The sequence below is a fragment of the Uloborus diversus genome, unplaced genomic scaffold (genome assembly GCF_026930045.1).
Source record: "Uloborus diversus isolate 005 unplaced genomic scaffold, Udiv.v.3.1 scaffold_14, whole genome shotgun sequence".
In the NCBI taxonomy this organism is placed as follows: Eukaryota; Metazoa; Arthropoda; class Arachnida; order Araneae; family Uloboridae; genus Uloborus; species Uloborus diversus.
Window position 1 is genome coordinate 1936894 of NW_026558098.1, and position 23045 is coordinate 1959938.

General features: G+C 37.3%; 1 protein-coding gene across 1 annotated transcript in view; it reads left to right on the forward strand.

Moving 5' to 3' along the window:
- The first annotated feature begins 496 nt into the window (after positions 1–496).
- Positions 497–23045, forward strand: part of LOC129232776 (phosphoglucomutase-like) — a 59984-nt gene continuing 37435 nt past the window's right edge. Inside the window, 6 exon segments of the mRNA XM_054866879.1 lie at positions 497–909; positions 911–922; positions 7515–7677; positions 13667–13927; positions 17148–17338; positions 22259–22413. Of these exon segments, the coding sequence (XP_054722854.1) occupies positions 673–909; positions 911–922; positions 7515–7677; positions 13667–13927; positions 17148–17338; positions 22259–22413 (1019 nt within the window). The 5' untranslated portion in view covers positions 497–672.

A 23045-nucleotide genomic window follows, 5' to 3' on the forward strand; every position in this document is an offset into this window, starting at 1 on the left:
TGAATAGAATAGAATAGAATAGAAAGGGGACTGGGCGACGTTAAATAGGCTCGTGATCTCAATGTCCTCCAAGTGAAACGATACCTCTGGGGGTGCTAGCACCAGGTACCTATTAGCTCCTGGACTAGTTCTAAATTATCATTAACTGCTCAATCCGGTGATGGTGCTGCCATTTATCGGTAGATACAATAATGGAGGCAAGGCACTTAGTTTGCAGTCCTCGACATAATACAGTTGTAGTTATGACTCGGAATCGGTACAAAGGTTTTCAAAGCAATCACGTTTCTATTACTTTCTTATAGCTGTTTTATTGTTTTTTACACTCTGATTCAATTTTAAAACTAGAATATTTAACCAAAGTTTTATATTTCATATTGGTCGTGCTCGTCGAACGCACTCATTGTAAAAAATTTGCATTTTACAATTGGCAACAATCTGTCTACCTATCTGTTTTGATGTTCTAGGAGTGACCTTCATTCAAATAGAACAACTTTTTATATCAAGATTAGTGATCTTTGAAACCTTTTGGACCCCACAGCTCGACTAAATTTTCAATCTGTCTTAATACTTTACAAAGATTCAGTTCCCACAGAAGTGAAGCGTTCCATTTTAATCGTTTTGTCGGATTTTTTCTGACTTGTCACAGTGAGTTTTTAGCAGACGACTTTTACCATGGCGCAGTCCCTGAAAATAGTGAATCGTTCCACAAATCCCTTCGAAGGTCAGAAACCGGGGACCAGTGGTTTGAGGAAAAAAGTAAAAATTTTCAAACAAGAGAACTACACGGAGAATTTCATCCAATGTACTCTGAATGCCATGGGAGACAAATTGAATGGATCGTTTTTGGCTGTTGGCGGTGATGGGCGATATTATGTCAAAGAAGCGGTTCTGAAGATCATCCAAATGTGTGGCCGCTAACAAAGTAAGTATTTAGTCTTTTAAATTAAATTTCACGCTGTTTTTAAAATTTTCATCTCATCGGTGCAACTGTGCATTGACTTCAAATCAGGGTTGGCCGGATTGGACCCAATTGGGTTTTACCCAATGGGTTTTTTTTTGAAAAAACCCATTATTTAGCCCACTTTTGGGTTTTTTTAAATTTTCTGAGAACTTTTTTAAAAAAAATAATTAATTTAAATACTTTTACAATTTTAAACTTCTTTTTTTATTTCTTCTTCACAATAGGCAATGGACCATAAAAAATGAATTTTGAACTTTAATAGTATTTCTTAACTCTTAAGGGCATTAAAAAATGCTTCAAAGATTTTAAATAAATATATTTAACTTTTTCCTTCAACTGGTCAATAAGGAACTCAAATTATCTTGACTAAGTCCTGTCACGTCAGATTTTCTCGGTATTTGCAGATTGTACAAAGGATACTACTTTAGCTAAAAGGCTCTCATGTGAATTATTTTCTGCAAACCAACACGTCACAAAACTCGGAAAAACAAGGTATATTTTTTAGAAATTAACAGGTTTTACAATTGGTCGGACAGAAAACGGAATAGGATGTACAGTATTTTCATTATTTTACGAAAAAGTTTAATATTTCTTACTCTGTACACAGAAATAGAAAAACAGGCAACATAAAATTCAAAGAAATGTCTTGATTAAGCTGGAATTCAATAAAAAAGGGATTTGAACTACTTGAGGTTTTACAGTAGTTTTGCTTAACAAAATGAAATACAATAAAGTAAAATACAAAAAAAAAAATGTCGAAATTAAAAACGAACAAATAAACAATAGATTTTATCACTCAAGAAGTAACTTTGCCTTAACTGTTGGTAATCATGGAAACTAAAAAAATCTGAAACTTCACCATTCTTGGGTTTCGTCGTCTTTTATACCTTTCTTCAGAAAATGCTGAATTTTCCAGCTTTTTTTATCAAGACAATTTTTGTGCTTTGTCCATATACTTATGCTACAATATGCTACGAGTACCCCACCTTTCCCCTAAAAAAAGACAAAAAAAAAACCACATTTCTTTTTAAAAAACCCAGCTTTAGTTGGGTTTTTTTTGGGTTTTATTTAAAAAAACCAAAAAACCCTGGGTCCGTGGGCTTTTTTAAAAAAACCCGGGTTTTTGCCAACCCTGCTTCAAATCGCACAAAAATTGTTAAAGGAGCCCCATACCAACTCGTCTTCGGGGATATTTCGATAATTGGGGAATCTGGCGCTGTCGTTTCACTTTTGGCGTAAATAATTTTATTTTGGTAACCCTGCTGTCAGATATGGTTACTATTTTTTATAGTATAAAAATAGTAACCCTATCTGAATAGATGTTTCCGATCTCTTTGTTTAGTTTTGCAAAGAAAAATACCTCTCGCACAGGGGCCAAAAATTGATGTCAATGAAGAAAGATCGCCGGATTCCCAATTATCGAAATATCCCTTCAGTTTTCGACGGGGGGGGGGGGGGGGGAGGAGAGTAATAATTTGGAATTTGTCTACGCGAGAAAAAAACTAACAGATGTATGCTATTTTGAATCAATTATTGATGGTGAATTTTTATTGTCATTTTAAAGGTATGTTTGGAAAGTGAACTGAATTTATCTAAAATTATAGGAAACGAAAAATTCTCTGCTACTAATATTTATAGCCTGAATATTCTATTACCCAAGATCAAAATGACAAATTACAACAGTATGTTACATGGAAATTTTATTACATTCAGCAGAATATTCCTTTAATTGATGTTCCAAAAAGTGGAGTTGAACTGTTAAAATATTAAAATATTTCAAAACTGTCAGCTGTATAAGCATAGAAAAACTTTAAAAACTCATTTTCTACACCTGTAAGGGGCAGGGTTGGCAAAAACCCGGGTTTTTTTAAAAAAGCCCATGGACCCAGGGTTTTTTTGGGTTTTTTTAAATAAAACCCAACTAAAGTTGGGTTTTTTAAAAGAAATGTGGTTTTTTTTTTGTGTTTTTTAAGGGAAAATGTTGGGTATTTGTAGCATATTGTCGCGTAAGTATCTGGACAAAGTGCAAAATTTTTCTTCGGGTAAAAAAAGCTGGGAAACTAGTTAAAATTCAGCATTTTCTGAAGAAAAGTATAAAAGACGAAAAAAACCCAAGAATGGTGAAGTTTCAGATTTTTTAATTTTCATTATTACCAACAGTTAAGGCAAAGTTACTTCTCGAGTGATAAAATACGCATACACACAACTACTCACACATTCATGCATGCATACAGACACCTACACATACACACAACTATCCACACATTCATGCCCTGCACACAGACACAAACACATATGCCCTACACACACATACCCCTACACACAATATACATACCCCCACACACAAACACACACTTCTACGTACGCACACTCGTGATTGCGGAAAACATAATTTGAATTCAAGAGGTCAAAATTCAAATTATTATTATTATTATTTTGCATTTTACTTTATTATCGTATTTCATTTTGTTATGCAAAACTGCTGTAGAACCTCAAGTAGTTTAAATCCCTTTTTACTGAATTCCAGCTTAATCAAGACATTCCTTTGAATTTTATTTTGCCTGTTTTTCTTTTTCTGGGTACAGAGTAAGAAATATTAAACTTTTTCTTAAGATAATGAAAATACTGTACCTGTTCTGTTTTCTGTCAAGAGTTTGAAAAATCTGTTAATTTCTAAAAAATATACCTTGTGTTTATTTGAGATTTGTGACGTGTTGGTTAGCAGAAAATAATTCACGTGAAAGCTTTTTAACTAGAGTAGTTTCCTCTGTGCAATCTAAAGAAAAAAGTTCATTATATTTATTTAAAATCTTTGAAGTATTATTTTAATGCCGTTAAGAGTTAAGAAATAGTATTAAAAGTTCAAAAGTCATTTTTTGTGTTCATTGTCTGTGGTGAAAAACATAAAAAAGAAGTTTAAATTGTAAAAGAATTTAAATTAATTAATTTCTTTTTAAACTTCTCAGAAAATTTTTAGAAAACCCAAAAATGGGCTAAATAATGGGTTTTTTCAAAAAAAAAAACATTGGGTCCAACCCAATTGGGTCCAATTCGGCCAACCCTGGTACGGGGAGGTGGGGCACATTGGTCCACTTTTTTACCTATCATCAGTGGCGTACCCAGGGGGTGGGCTGATAGGGCTACAGCCCCTCCCCCCCCGAAATTTTCAAAATTATAAAAATTATAATAAAGAACAAGTTTTTTTTTATGATGTATTTTTGAAATCTTACATTCGTATTGATATCAGAAAAGCGATACATGAACTTTTTCTTAGCTACAGTTCATAAGTATCCCCCCCCCCAGCTCAAAGACTTTCGAGCTCAGCCCCCCCCCCCCCCCGAACTGATTTGTCTGCGTACGCCGCTGCCTATCATTTTTCATCTCATTAAAAAAATTACTAATCTGTTCGATTTTCTACAATAAGTTTCACTAAACACTACTCAGCCCCACAGATTTTTTTTTGGAAGTGTTGAATTGATAAACTTTTTTTCTATTAAATTTTTCAATGGAAGATTTTAAAGTGAACTAATGTGCCCCTCAGGTGGGGTACATTGGTCCGCCTGGCAGACTTTAGATAAAATGAAAAGCTTTCTGCGAACACAAATCCTAACTGGAAAATTTTCTGCAAATAACTATTTTGCCTTATTCACGCTTTTACACAAAAATATATAAAAAGGGGGGGGGAGGGAACTTTATTTTTATTTATTTATTTATTTATTTTTAAAACAGCATATAGTTTAATGCTTACTTTTCACTAACTGAAGAAAACTGCTTAAACTATTATTTTTTGCTCAATATCAATCACATGATCATTATTATTACTTTCATTTTACAGTGAAAAAGTTCATGTAGATCTGATAAAACATGAGCCACCTGCTTTTTACTTGAAAATTTTATGAAGATATTTGATTTTGTACACAAATCAACAAAACTACTTTGTTTGAAATTAAGTATTTCTGCAAAAATAAATACTGTATTTTCTGCATGTTATCTGTTAAAAAAGTTTTAAATTAGTGCTCCCCCCCCCCCCTCTTTCTACGCCAACGCATTTGAACTCAATTTACAGCGGGAGTGATCGTTCCGTAGTCTGTAAAGTTGTTTATTTTATATGTACTTGAATTTTCCCCTTACGCGATCCAGGTTGTGTAAAATAAAAAACTATACAGTCATAGTAGGAGCGGTCTCGACTTGATTTGCAACTGTTGACTCCTTTGTCTTTTAAGTAATTAGCGTACTATAATCGCGATTTCAAGAAGAAATAATTATTTTTTAGATTAATTTTGCATAAGATTTAGAAGAAACAGAAATAAAATGTGGGGTTTTTTTTAAAAAAAATTCATTTTTTTTTTTTTTAAATTAACGTTAGTAGTGAAAAATAAATTTCTGCAGAGCCAAAAATTTTCTGCGAACGCCGTTCGCGCGTTCGTCTATATTATGCAAGACTGCCGCCTATGGGAGCACATTGAACCACACAACTTCAACATTTGTTACCATTTTAGTTATAATTACTATTAAACTTTGTAAGTACCTTATTCTCTGTTGTGCATAGAGTGAAAAATATTAAGTTTAAAGATTAATATAACAAATTGATTTTTTGATAAATCATCTTTATTTAAAAACAGCAATAAGCATTCACCATTAGTACACACATGTTTTTAAAAAAATCAAAAGAAAAATTTTATGATTAATGAGATTTAGGAGAAAAAAAAATTTTAAAATTATGAGGGTTATGTTGGTCTGGTCCAACATGCCCCACAAAGAGTGGACCAACTTACCCCACCTTCTTGGTCTGAAAAAGTGTTGTCAAATTTTTTTTCTTTTTGACAAAAATGAAAAAAAATTGCCAATTATTATGAATTAAAGGAACTTACTTTAAGAAAGGAGTTTATTTTTTTTCCTGCAATCTTGATGAAAACCCTTTAAAAAAATAAAGTTAGTTTTCTGAAAATTACTCAGGACTACTGAAACAACACTTTCTGGAATAAAATTCACCTATTCAATATAACTACCATGTGATTTCATTATGGGATTTGGAGGACTATAGGTGCTATTTGTTGGTCGTAAAATAAAGTAAAAAATGTTAATAGTATTAAAATAATTGAGACTGGTCCAATATGCCCAATGTCCAACGTACCCCACCTCCAACCAGGGGCGGCAAATAGGGGGTACCAGAGGGGCGGTCGCACCCCCAAATTTCTTGAGCAGAAGGATAAAAAATGGGTAAGCTTTAACTTTTGTAAATCGCAAATCAATGTTCATTTTTAAAAATCTCTCTGGTTCTCAGTAACAGTTCATGAAACTCGACACATTTCCAAGCACGAACAAGTGCGTTCTGTTATTTAAATGATGACTTCACTTATATTCTTATATAGGATCATGGGATGTTTTATATAAAATGAATAAATATTTTGTCATAAATTTTAATTCATTTTATAATAAGTAATCATGTTTTTACATACAGTGAAACCTGTGTAAGTTGACCCTTTGCGGTGCAGTACTTTGGGGGTCAACTTAGACAGGTGGTCAACTTATAGAGGGTAGTAATGAAAACTTTTTTTTTTGTCATTTCTTGTCCAATGCATTCATTTTTTAATTAATTGGAATGCTTTATACTCACTTTCATTGTTTAACATTACTTTAAAACAATAAGAAAAAATATTTAAATATTTTTAGAGATTATTTACCAGAATGATGTGTAAAGTATCATACAAATTTAAAATTTCTGTGAATCGATCAAAAAAAAAAAAAAATTGCCTCATTGCTTATGAAAAACTACTTACTTGATATTAACAATTCCTAAAAAATCATAACAAGTCAAAAGTGACTCAAATTCTTCATTTGATTTTTTTCTTGTACATTTGTGACCATGGTAATCTACTTTTCAACAAAATAACTCCTTATTGAAGTTAGGCTCATTTTCTGAGACTTAACAGTAGCTCAATGTTTTTTGATGGAAACATAAATATTCATAGGTTTTTCTAAAATGTCTGGTTTCTTATTTGAGGCATAACTGATAAAGCTTTGCTTTTGCCTAGTGGTCAACTTACAAAGGGTTTTTTACAATACTCCAAACCAAAGCTGGTGTATATTAGTGGTCAAGATACACAGGTGGTCAAGATAGGGAGGTGGTCAAGTTACAGAGGTTTTCCTTCATTATATAAGATAGGACTAATTCCGTTCCTGACAAAAGCGGTCAACTTAGACAAGTGGTCAACTTACAAAGGTGGTCAACTTTACAGGTTTTACTATCTTTGTTAATTACTTACTGCTACTTTAGTTTTATGAGTAAGGAAGAAGCTAGATTTTAAATCACGCCAAAAAGGTGTGTTTTAAATTCTTTCACTTAAAACAGAAAGCAAATGCAAGTAACGATTGTTTCCCATAATTATTGCTAACCCAGGCAATGCCGAGTATTTTTGCTAGTACTTTTATAAAGCTCTACGAATTTGATCTGGATTTTAACCGAAGATCCTAATGAACGGCGGCCGGATAAACGAGGTTCTACTGTACTTCCCACTGCGGACCAGAAATAAGTCTTGCTCTCTCTTTTCAGGTGAAGAAGCTGCTGGTTGCGCAGGACGGCATCATGTCGACTCCGGCAGTGTCCGGCCTGATCCGGAAGAAGGGCTGCGACGGGGGCATCATCCTGACCGCCAGCCACAATCCGGGAGGCGAGAACGAGGACTTTGGCATCAAGTTCAACATCGCCAACGGAGGTATCTATTGGTTCGACCAATAGCCCTACAATCTTCGCCTCTCGCGAACTCTAAGTCCTGATCTTTGGCTTTTTACTTCCTTTTACAAAAAAGGAAGTATTGTATTCGTGAAAAAAATTTCACTCAAAAATCAGCCTTAATTTCTATTTTGCTCACCCCCGAATGAATGTTGGGTTTTTTTTTCGACTCGACCACACGTGGATACATGCCTAGGAACGTACAGACACCCGAAATATCCATTTTGACGATCCCCTAGTTAATAACAACGAGTTTTTTCGTGACGTCTGTATGTACGTGTGTATGTATCTCGTATAACTCAAAAACGGTATGTCCTAGGAAGTTGAAATTTGGTACGTAGACTCCTAGGGAGGCCTAGTTGTGCACCTCCCCTTTTGGTTGCATTCGGATGTTCCTAAGGGTGTCGTTTGCCCCTTTTTGGTGGGAAATCAGCGTTAATTTCGATGTAAACTCAAGTGGTGTTATAATTTGTCGGACACTTGGCGAAATATCGCCAGTCTTTTGGTCGCCAAGTTTTGTCGCCAACTGGGCGACAAATTTGGCGATTTTTTTTAAAAATCTAGTTTCAATTTAGCCACTGTTGGTGATATTTAGAGAGTAAACAATTGAATCACATGAAAATTGCCAACAATGGAGAAATGGCATTAAGTTGGAGTAAAAGGAAGTCATGTGATGCACACATCAGCTCGTTTAAAACGCAACCACGAATTGCTTATTACTCTTACTTGGCCAAAGTTGATATTCTTTTGGGCGATTCTCTAAAAAATGCCTCATGCGTAAGGCTAAGTGTTTTATTTTATTCAAGTAACTATTAATAAAATGTGGGATTAACTGTTATGCTTTAATAGTATATTAAAGCATGTATTGTTCCCCAACAGCATTATTTTTTGAAGGCTTTGGTTAGCTGGAAAAAATAAAAAACTTAGCCTTACGCACGGGACATTTCTTCAAGAATCGCCCTTTTGACTTTTAATTCCTTTTACGAAGCAAAGGAAGAAAAGTATTAGTGAAAAAGAATATCACCCAAAAATCGAACTTAATTTCCATTTTGCTCGCCCCCGGATGAATATTGGGTTGTTTTTTCCAACCCGATCACACGTGGATATGTGCCTAAGAACGTATAGACACTCGAAATATCCATTTTGTCGATCCCCGAATTAATTACGACGAGTTTTCTCGTGACATAGGTATGTATGTGCTTATGTATCTTGCATAGATCAAAAACGGTATGTCCTAGAAAGTTGAAATTGTGTACGTAGACTCCTAGTGGGGGTCTAGTTGTGCACCTCCCCTTTTAGTTGCATTCGGATGTTCCAAAGGGTATCTTTAAACCTTTTTTTTTGGGGGGGGAATCATTATTAATTTCAATATAAACTCAAGTGGTGTTGTTTGGCAAACACTTGGCGTTGTATCGTCAAGCTTTTGGGCCCCAAGTTTTTCGCTAATTTGGTGACAAATTTGGCGGGTAGTTTTTTTTTTTTAATCTGATCTCATTTCGGCCACTATTGGCGATATTTAGAGAGTTGTTTTGTTTAACGGCGAGAGGGTTGGCTATGAATCAAACCTATCTGGGAGGGAAGTGGGGTAGGAATCATTTGTAGAAACAAGATTCCCACCGAGTAGGATCCTATCGCAATTCGTGACTGCAAAAAGCGTAACTTGAATTCAAGGTGTCAAAATCATTATTATTTATTTATTTATTTATTTATTATTATTATTTTTTTTTTTTTTGCCTTGCACACAATATTTTTTTTACCTGCACGAAATAATTGCAGCCGTTTGAAAAAACTTTGATAGCTAAAAGAGAGAGAAAAAAGGACTGCATTTTTTGTGTTTGCATGTGTGAATTTTCGGAGTTTTTTTAATGTATTTTTTGTTATTATTATTATTAGTTATTTTTTCTACGCGGTTAAAGTATAGTAAATACAGAGAGTAGTACCTTGTAACCTCTTGCTTTTCAATGCGATCGTTTCCTATCTTTTCAAGTGTTTCTAACCCTGTTATTTTGTGACTTGTTTTTTGTACTTTCATCCGATCCCAATACAAGAAAACCTACCTTATATTGTTTCCTGTGCTGGTTCGTAACCCACGTGACTCCCACCACGAAGGTTACTGCTAGTTACACTGGCTGGTACACCTAAATGAGCCATAGTGAGATTTTGCCCTGTAACCATACGGCCCATTTTTACTAGTGGTTACAGTATTACGCTGGGAGTTTCAATATTTTTGTTGGTGTCTGAAATTCGGGGTTGGCCGGATTGAACCCAATTGGGTTGGACCCATTTTTTTTTTGAAAAAACCTATTAAAAAATAACCATTATTTGGTCCACTTTCGGGTTTTTAAAATTTTTCTCAGAAGTTTTTGAAAAAATTGATTCATTTAAATATTTTTACAATTTAAACTTTTTTTTGTTTTCACCACAGACAATGGACATAAAAAATGAATTTTTAACTTTAATAGTTTTTCTTAACTCTTAACGGCATTAAAAAAATACTTCAAAGATTTTAAATAAATATATTTAACTTTTATCTTTAACTGGTCAATAAATAACTCAAATTATCTTGACTAAGTCCTGTCACGTCTGATTTTCTCAATATTTGTAGATTGTACAGGGGAGACTACTTTAGCTAAAAGGCTTTCATGTGAATTATTTTGTGCAAACCAACACGTCACAAATCTCGAATAAACAAGGTATATTTTTTAGAAATTAACAGGTGTTACAAACGGTCGGACAGAAAACAGAATAGGATGTACGTATTTTCATTATCTTAGGAAAAAGATTTACTATTTGTTACTCTGTACACAGAAATAGATAAACACTCAACATAAAATTCAAAGAAATGTCTTGACTGAGCTGGAATTCAGTAAAAAAGGATTTAAAGTGATTGAGGTTCTACAGTAGTTTTGTATAACAAAATGAAATACAAGAAAGTAAAATGCAAAAAAAAAAAAAAAAAAAAAAAATGCTGTAATTAAAAACGAAAAATAGATTTTATCACTCGAGTAGTAACTTTGCCTTAACTGTTATTAATCATGGAAACTAAAAAATCTGAAACTTCATCATTCTTAAGTTTTGTCGTCTTTTATACTTTTCTTCAGAAAACGCTGAATTTTAACTAGTTTTCCAGCTTTTTTTACCCCAAGACAATTTTTGCGCTTTGGCCATATACATATGTTACAAGTACCCCACATTTTTCCTAAAAAAAGACAAAAAAACCCACATTTCTTTAAAGAAACCGAGCTTTAGTTGGTGGTTTTTGGGTTTTATTTTAAAAAAACCCTGGGTCCATGGGCTTTTTTTAAAAAAAAACCCGGGTTTTCGCCAACCCTGCTGAAATTGCAATGGTAATAATTCCCTGGAATGTGAAAATAGGGAGAAAAAGAGCCTTAGTGAAGAAAACCGTTTTAGGTACTTTTTAGTTTCTTGAAAATTGTTGCGTCAAATATGGTTTTACAGAAAATGACGACAGAAATCTCCAGGTGGTTTAACATGGAGTTCTACGGAAAACTCGCCAAATATCGCTGATATTGTCAAATTGACACTAAATTTTGCGGCTTATTTCTGGCAACAAATGAGGTGAACTGTCGGTCAAATTGCTGTCTGTTCCATTTTACATTCCGGGTCATTACTTCCATTCTATGTCGTAATTTAATTTTCTTCGTGCCCAAAGATAAACGAGGACTTTTACAAAAGTATCTAACTTTTTTCTTTTTTTCCCCTAAAATCTGATGAATATGAATCAAGTGTGCTTGCATAAGCTGATCTTGAACCTTTGTGCGTGTGCGTTAATTTTTTTCCCGTCTGCCTTAGCATTTTCCCCTTCTCGTCTGCAAGCGTCAGCCGCTTACAAAAAGCGTTTGACTGAGGTATAATGTAGTGCTCTGGTCGATTTGTTTTCAAGTTCAAGGAAAATGTTGAAACGACTGTAGCCACGCTACTGCATCAAATTTTGACAGAAACTGAGCTACAGCCAATGATTTGGAAGAAGCAGATGGCTTTCCGTGACGATTTTCCAGCACATATCTTGCTCTAGATTCAGACTTTTGTAGGCGAAGAACTGTACTCCTCTGGTTCAGTAGACTCTTTTCTCTCTTGACATGGCCCCTTTGAATTTCTGGCTGTTCCCCTAATTGAAAAGGTGAATGAAAGGAACGAAATTTTATACAAAAGAGGACACTATGACCGCAACGACTGCCGAACCGAACTCGATTCCAAAACGGGCCGTTTCAGGCTGCGGTTCAGATCAGCGGTGCTTCCAACAACGGCAGCACCGCTGAGAGTAGTGTGTGGAATCCCAAGAAAACTCCTTTGAAAGGGTTAGGTTTTCAACCTTTTAAGTTTACCGCGGTGTCAGTTTTTTTTTTTCTTTTTGAGCAATCACGACTGCTTATTGTTCTCACTTGACTGTTTTTATGTGCTATCATTTTATTCCCCCCCCCCCCCGCCACCCTCTGCACCATCACCGTCGACCGGCTCCTCACGATGCTGCTCCTATAGCGAAAGCCGTCTCCAGGTTGCATCCATGTCCTACACACACGCGCATACATACACACAACTACTCACACATTCATGCCTGCACACAGACACAAACACACATGCCTACACGCACATACACATACCCCTACACACAAACACACATACCCCCCACACACACACAAACACGCACGCCTACATACACACACTCGTGATTGCGAAAAACATAATTTGAATTCAAGATGTCAAAATTCAAATTATTATTTTTCATTTATTTATTTATTTATTTATTTATTTTATTTTATTATTATTTATTTATTTATTTATTTTTTTTTTTTTTGAGCCAAAGTTCGGAAACATTTCTAACAGACCTTGTATTGTCCGTTTTCTGCGAGAAGGCACTTGACTCCTTCTTCGTCACGTGGTATTCGATGATTCTATTTCGCTGTTTTCGGCGGAAGCTATATTCGAATCATAGCATTTTTTTTGTAAAAGCAGCAGTTTTTAAAATGTAAGAATAATTAAAATGACCAACAGATAATTGATGTAAAGGACACTAAAACTTGTTTGCACATTAAAATGCACGCCCAAGTTAAGGATGCTTGGTTTTGTCTCCTTCAGAAGCGCGTGGATTGCTTACCGATCACCCCCACGTAAAATGGAACTCTGTGTTCGACGAGGCGTGGCGAAGTGCCTTCTTGTGAAAAAAGGACAATATAGCTTCCCAAAACCTGGGCAGTCATTCCAAGCTCGTCAGCTTGCGAGATCGAGATTCTCGCTCACGTGATCGGTTGTGACGTAGAAGTGTCGCAAAATAGTACTCTAATCTATTCTAATCGAACCTAGCCGCAAGCCAAGTTCGAGGAGATTGGAATACTACTTTGCGACATTTCTACGCCACAACCAATCAAGTGAGCGAGAATCTCGCTAACTGACGAGCTTGGAATGACCGCCCAGATCAAAGCATTTTCGGCAGCAGAATGGACAGTATTCAGCTGACGTCACTGCGGGTAAAAAGCCTCACTGCAGTGCATTGTGGGAACTGTAGCAGACGAAAATCCGGCACTACAGCGTATAATAACACTCGCTTTTGTGTGGCTTATAAACTCTTCTTTCTATTTAAAAATGGGAGATTTTTTACGTTTTTAACTAAGAAAAGTTGTAAAAGAATGATGAACGATTCATTTGATACGAAATACTTTCTTTATTATCGTATTTTCATGGGTTTAAGCCTCTTTGGTTCCTTATCAGAAACATGGTGAAAACTCGAATTCTCTTTTTATTTTCTCCGTTTCTCGCCATTTTCCATGCATTCGTAAGTCTTTTTAAGCTCTAAACATGTTCATTATGCGCATGAAGTCCAGTAATCCTTAAATAAAACGAGTTTTTTTAACACTACTGACACTGCGTGATTGGTCAAAATACCCGCAGACGGACAGCTGATGGGACCGCTGCCAAACCGTGAATAAGGTCCATTGAAGTTCTTTTCTCCGTAGGCCCCGCCCCCGACGGCGTGACCAATCGCATCCACGAGCTGTCAAATTCCATCAAGGAGTACCGGATTTGCCCGGAGCTGTCATGTGACATCTCCCGGCCCGGGGTGACCGACTACCTGGTGGAGGGGGAACCCTTCCGGGTGGAGGTGGTGGACTCGGTGGAGGACTACCTGGAGCTCATGAAGGGGATCTTCGACTTCCCCGCCCTCAGACAGCACGTGACCGGGGGATTCAAGCTGCTCATCAACTGCATGCACGGAGGTCAGTTTTTCTTCTTATGACTTTTGATAATTCGTTTACAATTTTAATTTTATGATCAAACAAGCGGTACCCGCACGGCTTTGCTCGTAGGAGAAAAATTAAAAGGTCATTTGGTTCGCCTGTTCTGTGTATATCTTATATTATTGACTAGTGGCACCCGCACGGGTTTGCCCGTAGTTGACAATTAAAAGGTCAGTCGGCTCGCCTGTATGTTTACAAATAATGGATGATGAATTTCTCGCCAATTGGCTCTGTTCATTCGCTATCCCATTCCACGTCATGACAATTTCGTAATTTACTCGTCCATCTTATGATAATTTTGTTCTTAAAATAGGAATATAAAAAGAACAAAATCGAATTTTCGAAAAATCGCTTTGAGGTGCGCACCCCCATGGTACAAACTAACTTTGTGCCAAATGTCATGAAAATCGGCCGAACGGTTTAGACGCTATGCGCGTCACAGAGATCCAGACATCCTACAGTCATCCAGACAGAGAGACTTTCAGCTTTATTATTAGTAGAGAAAACTGAGCGTATGCAGGGGCCAATCCAGGATTTTTTTCTCGCTACCTATTTTTGTGAAAGTATTGCGTCATTCTATTTTTGTGGACGTTTTTTTTATCATTAGCACTGTTTTTGTGAAATTTTAGAAAGAGGCATCCTCATTTTTGTAAAAGAGAAGTAGAATAAGTGAAATTTTAGTTCCAAAAGTGTAAATGTCATCTAGTATTATTTTTAACAGGTTTCTTTTTTTTTTTCGGGGGGGAGGGGGGGAGCTAAACCCTAAGAAGTACAAAAAATGATATCGTAGTTTCAGCTTAATGGGCTATGTACTGTGTACAATATAGGAAATGATGAGAAAAACGGTTTCCCAAAACAGATGTTGAAAGATTGCGATAATATTGCATAAATACACTTTGGCGAGAAACAGCTAAAAATGAGTTAAAATACTACAAAAAGGTTTCTATTTAAGCGATTGTTCATATAAACCTGCTTAGAATTTTATGAGTAAATTTTGTTTTAAACAGAGAAATAAATTTTATATTTTAAAATGTGAATTTTTGAAATTTTTGATGTTTTTGTGAAGCTACCTGATTACTTGATTTTTGTGAAAGTACCGATTTCAAAACAAGATTTTTGTGAAGGTACCGAAAAACGGTAGCAAAACCAGCCTGTATTGGGCCCTGGTATGTACCTATACTTAAAATATTTCTGCCTTAGCCCTGGCTTTAGGGCGGTAACTTACTACAAAAAGTATGTACCTATGTATGTAACTATGTATGTATGTCCAGGTTACTTCTCCCTTAAGCCAATGAATTGACCATCGAACAAGGTATCGATCGATTCATAATCTTACCTTCTTTATGTTTGGCTATTTAACATTATCCCCCGCTAATAATTAGCGGAGATATCAATTAAAAAATATTAATTATGACAGATTTCGACACAAAATACCTATTTTTCGAAGGCTTTCCTCCATTCAAATGATTATTCTGTGCTTCATCTCAATTTTCCTTAACAATGCTTTTGTTAAAATTTGTAGTGTGGAGAAAATCATTAAATGAAAGATATGTTGCCATTTTTTTCTCGAATATGAACAAATAAAATTTGGCTTTTGTTTTAAAGGCTTTTCCTGCAATTGGGGGATTTAAAATGTTTACTTTTTGGTTATTTTTCCGGAGTCTGCTGCAAAATTTTACTGATATTTTTTTTTTTTTTTGTTCAAGCGTGATTGTTGAACTCGCATCACTTGCCATATCTTTTATTTGCAGGTAGACCGTGCAAAGCAGGGCGACGCAGCTAGTTTACAAATAATGGATGATGAATTTCTCGCCAATTTGCTGTGTCCATTTGCTCGCCCATGGTCGCATACGGTAGTTTGCTCGTCCACGTTGTGGTAATTTGCTAGTTCTTGTTATGATAATTTGACAGATATCCAGAGACACAGACTTTCAGCTTTATTATCTTTACTAATAATAAAGCTGAAAGTCTGTGTCTCTGGATATGTGTCTTTGGATGTCTGTTACGTGCATAGCGCCTAGACCGTTTCACCGATATTCATGAAATTTGGCACAGAATTAGTTCGTAGCATAGGGGGGAGCACCTCGAAGCGATTTTTCGAAAATTCTATTTTATTCTTTTTCAGTTCCAATTAGAACATTTTACCGAGGAAATTATCATAAGATGGACGAGTAAATTGCCACAACGTGGACGAGCAAACTACCAAATGCGACCATGGGCGAGCAAATAAACGTAGCAAATTGGCGAGAAATTCATCATCCATTATCTGTGAATATACAGGCGAACCAAATGAGCTTTTAATTTTCTACTACGGGCAAAGCCATGCGGGTACCGCTAGTTAGTAATACAGATAACGATTTCTTGTGCTACGAAACAAGCTAAGTTATTTCTTTACTAATAATAAAGCTGAAAGTCTCCCTTCTGGATGTCCGGAGGATGTCAGGATCTCTGTGACGCGCATAGCGCCTCCTAGACCATTCTCCCGATTTTCATGAAATTTAGCACAGAGTTAGTTTGTAGCATGGGAGTGTGCACCTCGAAGCGATGTTTCGAAAGTTCGATTTTGTTCTTTTTCTATTCGAATTTTTAAGAACATTTTACTGAGCAAAATGATCATAAGATGGACGAGTAAATTACCAAGTTATCATAACGTGAAACCGTAACATGGGCGAGCCAATTAGCGAGAAATTCACCATACATTATTTGTAAATATACAGGCGAGCCAAACGACCTTTTAATTTTTTACTATGGGCAAAGCCGTGCGGGTGCCACTAGTACAAAATATTTTTACTGCAACTATATATATTTTCACTGTTTGAAGAAAGTATTATGCATCAATAGAATAGGGCTTTGTTTTTTAGGAAGGACAATTTTTACCTTATTTGTCTTTCATTTTAGCTTTTTTGTTTTATCCGCGATTTTTAGTATTCGCGGCGCTTGGGTCACCCTGTTCCGCGGATAATCCAAATTTTACTGTATTCCTTTAACCATGGGGCATCAGCCCCTGCTCGCTGACGCCCACCAACCCCTGAAGACTATTGTGCAATCTTTAGTTCGTGGACATTTATATCGTAGGAAGAATCAGATTAAAATGCGTGTTACGATTAGAACAAAATGAAAATCCTGCTCTCCCAATTTTCTAATAAACTAAAACAAATTTCGCATAAATCCGTTTCTATTGCATCCTTCCTTGTTCCAGTGACCGGGCCGTACGCGAAGCGGATCTTCGTGGAGGAGTTGGGCGCCCCGGCCGAGAGCGTGGTGAACGGGGTGCCCCTGGAGGACTTCGGAGGTCACCACCCGGATCCCAACCTCACCTACGCCGCCGACCTCGTGGAGGCCATGAAGGAGGGCGACTGTGACCTGGGAGCCGCCTTCGACGGCGACGGGGTACGTGACCTTAATTAACCTTTGTCCCTCCTTCACTTTTTTAATTTTAATTAAAAAAGTGGCCATAACCGACTTCTTAGAGTGTAAGATCCCGCTGCACATTTCTGCTCTGTTACGTTTTCGGAACAAACCACAATTTTTATACACTCATGTTTGTGAAAATTGCAACAACATGAAGGACTCATTGGAAATGAATAAATTTTATTACACATATCACTCATGGTGCTACAAATAAACGATCAAAATTACAGATCAATGAAATGAAAATAACAGACGTAAATTAATATCGAATATAGCTATCTCGCGCAGCTACGAGAGCCTGTACACGTTTTGGCACCGAATCATAGAGGTGCTGAATGTAACGATTGCGAATAGTATGTCATATGGCTTTAACCTGAAGCCAAAGTTCATCCGTACCCACTGCCGGGCGATACACATGGGCGAGTCTCCGACCAACGCAATCTGAGATATACTCAATGGGCGTCATATCCGGAGAACGGGCAGACCAAGGAAGTAGCGTAACCTGTCGCACACCGAAGAAGACTTGAACGTTACGTGCATTTTCCGGCTGAAACACTGCAACAGGAATGCTCTGAAGAAAGGGTACCTCCAGTGCCACAGCGCCACTGAAGTAGCGCCCGCTATTGAGGTTACTTGTAACTCAGAGTAGATGGGATTGCCCTTGATATTCAATAGCGCTCCAAACCATGACTATCCGAGCGCTATTGAATATCCGATGAAACCATGAATATCCGAGCGCTATTAAATATCAAGGGCAATCCGCTATTGAGGTTACCCGTAATTCAGAGTAGATGGGATTGCCCTTGATATTCAATAGCGCTCCAAACCATGACTATCCGAGCGCTATTGAATATCCGATGAAACCATGAATATCCGAGCGCTATTGAATATCAAGGGACGCCTGGCGTTATGCCGGTACAACGTCCGATTACACACTCTGGGAAATGACGTTTTCATGTGTACCGTCTGACGCGTGCACGTCCATCTTTATAGTGCAATTTAAATCTGGACTCATCAGAGAAGACGATCTGTAGCTAGTCCGCACGCCATTGGGGTTGCTGGTGGGCCCATTGAGGCCGTGAGCAACGATGGTTGAGGGTGAAGGGAACCCTCTATGGGGGAATTTTTGCTTGCGGGACCTAGCGCAGAAGACGTCGACGAACTGTGGACGCAGCAAATGTTGACACCTGTAGCCATACCCCTACGCTGTGCTAGCATGCTAGAGGACGCTTTACGATCCATCACAGCTAAGCGGGTGAGGTGTCAAAACTCCCGTGGCGTCGTTCAGTTGCGTGGGCTGGTTCGATTTCTTCGGCTAATTTCATCGTCATTCGTCTATCTTTTACAAATACGCGTCACAGCTGAGTTGTTACGCCACGTCCGGGCCTGATTTCTCTATAGGTAAGTTCACCTTCACGCATGCAGATCATGTGGCTAGATTCCGACTCGTTCGTATGATACTCTGCGTTTTGGGCGAGGCATATTGAGTACTACAGAAAGATCTAGCATCGGCAGATAATCATACAATGATTCCAAAAAACCTTTACAGCCGTTTATATATATACAGCGTCTACGCCGCAGATCAGAGGGCGTAACTCGGCCCACGCATGCGCGACGTCCCTGTAGTTCTAATCATTTGCATATCTTATCCTGTTATACATTTCCTGTGAATTTCAGTTCATTTGCATAATTCCTTCTTGGTGTTGCAATTTTCACAAACACGAGTGTATATCAATAGGACGTGACGCATGGACGCCCATATAGGGGGGCAAGTGGGGGCTAAAGGCCCCCCCTTACAAATTAGCCTTGCTTTTAGTACTTTTTTCTTTGCAAAAATGTAAAAACATTTCTTCTTCAGCCATTAATGAATCAGTTATTTTAAGATGTCAAACTTTTATAGCTCTAATCTGTACTGAAATCGGTTTCCATGGGGAAAATATCTGAGCTTCCCCCCCCCTTAAAAATTTGCATATGGGCGCCCATGGACGAGAGGAATAGGTTTGTGCCGGACTGCTCTTCAAAATAGATCCTCTTGGATTTCAGGCGTGTTCTTTGAGTCATATCTGAAAGACTATTTACTTGCGGGCCAAGTTCATGAATGTGGAGCCATAGTCCGAGCTAAAAAGAAAAGTGCTTGGTAGGCCTTTCGCAGAGTCCCGAACATAAAAGAAGGGGGAGGGTGGTCCGCTTTTCAAAAAAAATCACGCACTTTGAACTGGCCAGTTGAATTTTTCCGAGGGGAGAGGTATAATGTATACTAAATGCAAATTACACTAAGAAACTGCAAAAAGCACTCCTACTTGCTTGCAAATACATTGCCAAAGCCAAGGGGTGTAATTGACCCCGTGCCCCCTCCCTCTCCTAAATGGCGGGTCTGTCTTTGGTGCACCTCCTAAAACTTCAATGAAAATAAAAACACCGTTTTAAAGATATGTTGAAATGACACATTGTCGCCTCAGAACAACAGTAAGATATCTAATTCCAGAAACGAAACTAAGCTTACGTTGGACGAGCACGACCGGTTGGTTAATCACGTGATAGCAATGACCTCAGCGGTTACTAACCGGTTGTTCACGAACCAATGCTTCATCGAACGCTTTCGGTTGATCACCGGTTACTTGCGCAGACATGACGCAGACGATTAACACGCAGGTGAAAAATACATATATTGGTCAAAAATGTCACGTGGTTCCATCAACCAATCAACTAGCTGGAGTTGCGGTCGACCGGTAGATCAACCGGTGAGGCTCATAAAACGACATCGGAAGCAACTAGTTAACTGGACTCGACGTTAAATCCCGGTTATCACAAATTTGCCATTTCAACTGCGCTTGCGCGCGGACTTAGCTTTTTGGGCTTTCTGTTTTAAGATTTCGTGTTGCTTGTTTATATTTAAGCTGAGCGATACGCTCTTCTGAGGTTAAAAATTTGGTCCCGAAAAAGGACAGACGATTCAGACACCGAATCCATTAATAATTAAGACGCAAAATTCAATCTTTACCGAGGCCTAAAAACTAAATCAGAAAAAACTTTGTGATTTGTAATTTTTATCTCTTGCCATCTCATATTTATTACCAAATTTAAAATGTTTGTAATTAATTTAGCAAGAGTTTTGAAATCAGCTAAGTCCGCGCGCAAGCGCAGTTGAAATGGCAAATTTGTGATAACCGGGATTTAACGTCGTGTGTTAACTGGTAGCTCTCACTGCGGTTAGTAACCGGTTACTCGCCGATTGAACGCAAGCTAAGATATATTACTATTGCTCTGAGGCGACGACATTTGAGGCAGTGAGAAGCAAAGGGATGTAAGTAAACATTTTCAAGTTTTGAGTAAAAGACATTTAAAGATGACATCCTAGGTAGGCTTTCATTGATTCTTTTTTTCCTAAATCATGCTCTACAGCAGCACCTACCAGGGCTACTTGTTCCAAGACAGAGGAGAGGTTCACCTACCATGTGTACTGGTTATCTCCAAATTTTTAATTTTGCCACTTGCATCCCATCGCCTCTGATGACTGTCTCATATAAGATATACTTATATGTGTCAGTGAATGATTTTGCCCGCAAGTAAATAGGTTTAGATATGTAACTGGAGCCATTGCACTCAAAGTCCAAGATGCTTCCAACCCTATTTTGATGAACAGAAATATATTCCTGTAAAAAACTAGTATGTTGTGGCCATCACGAAACTTTCTTCTATATTTTTCTTTTTTTTTTTTTTTCTGATCCCTCCCATTGCTTGACAAGGAAGCAATATTCCCAAAAAAAAAAAAAAAAAATTACACATGCAAAAACTTGACGACCATCCCAATGTCTGAATTATTGTAAAAACAAAACAAAGAGCGAAAATTGAAAGTTATTTTAAAAGCCTTGCTTGAATTAATTACAGATATTTTATTTGTTAACAAACGCAAGATGGCAACAGTTAAATATTTTAAATCATTGAGATAATATTTCCTACCATTTCCATACAATTAAAATCACGAGAAATACGCAGACGACAATCTATTACGATTTATCTTTCTTATTGTTGCATTAATAAAAATACTTTTATTCGCAAAAAAAAAAGTTAACACCTCTTGGAGCGATTGGCGTCAAAATTGAACCAAAGCCTGTTTACATATGGATTCACATATACTCCAAATTTCAACCAGAAAGTAGCATTACTTCTTGAGGTAGGGCACTCACAATGGAAAAAAAGAACGGGTGATTGCGCTACCCCCTTTTTAGCTGTTGACACAAAAATAAAATCAGTTCTTATACCCACTAAGGGCTACTTGCCGATAAATATTTTTTTTCATTCCGTTCATTATTTCTTGAGATACAGCTGTCACAATTGACGACAAAAAACGTTCTATAGCTCAACCCCCGTTTGAGTTATTGACACCAAAATTGAATCAGCACCTGTTCCTGTTGATGGCAACATATGGACCAAATTTCGTTTGATTCCGCCAGTTACTTCCCGAGGAATAGCAAGCACGCGTAACTCAAAAAAACGTCCCATTGCTCCACCCCCCTTGGAGGAATTCGCGCCAAAAACCAATGGGCACAAGTTCACATAGGGGCACATATGTGTACCAAATTTCGTTCTATTTCATGTGGTAGTTTTTGCTGTAGAGCGGCCACAAAAAACTGGTCACACAGACGTGACACACACACACACATACATACACACACATACATACACACACAGACAGACATTTTCCAAAAGTAGTCGAAATGGACTCAGCACACCTCAAAACGTTCGAATCCGTCAAAATTCGAAATTCGAAAATTTGCACGAATCCAATACTTTCTTCTATGTATTAGATATAGAAGAAAGTAAAAAATCGGCTTCTGTTTGAAAATGTGCAGTGGGATCTGTAGAGTGTGTGTCGTAAAGCGTTGGATTCTTCGTCAGGACCGCAACATGATCCTGGGGAGGAAGGCGTTCTTCGTCTGCCCCTCGGACTCTCTAGCAGTGCTGGCCAACCACCTCGAATGCATCCCCTACTTCAAGACGAGTGGGGTCAAGGGATACGCACGGAGCATGCCCACCGCAGGAGCCGTTGACAGGTATATTTCCATTTAGATTTGATATCGCTTTTAATTGATATCTCCGCTCATTATTATCGGAGGATTATATTAAATAGCCAAACATAGAGACGGGAAGATTTCGAATCCGTCGATGCCTGGTCAGGGTTGGAAAAAACCCGGGTTTTTTAAAAAAAGCCCATGGACCCAGGGTTTTTTGGGTTTTTTTAAATAAAACCCAAAAAAACCCAACTACAGTTAGGTTTTTTAAAAGAAATGTGTTTTTTTTTTTTTTTTGTCTTTTTTTAGGGAAAATGTGGGGTACTTGTAGCATATTGTAGCATAAGTATATGGACAAAGTGCAAAGATTATCTTCCGGTAAAAAGCTGGAAACCTAGTTAAAATTCAGAGTTTTATGAAGAAAAGTATAAAAGACGAAAAACCCAAGAATGTTTAAGTTTAAGATTTTTTAATTTTCATTATTACCAACAGTTAAGGCAAAGTTACTTCTCGAGTGATAAAATCTATGGTTCGTTTTTTAATTACTACTTTTTTTTTTTGCATTTTACTTTACAGTATTTCATTTCGTTGTGCAAAACTACTGTAGAACCTCAATTAGTTTAAATCCCTTTTTACTGAATTCCAGCTTAATCAAGACATTTCTTTGAATTTTA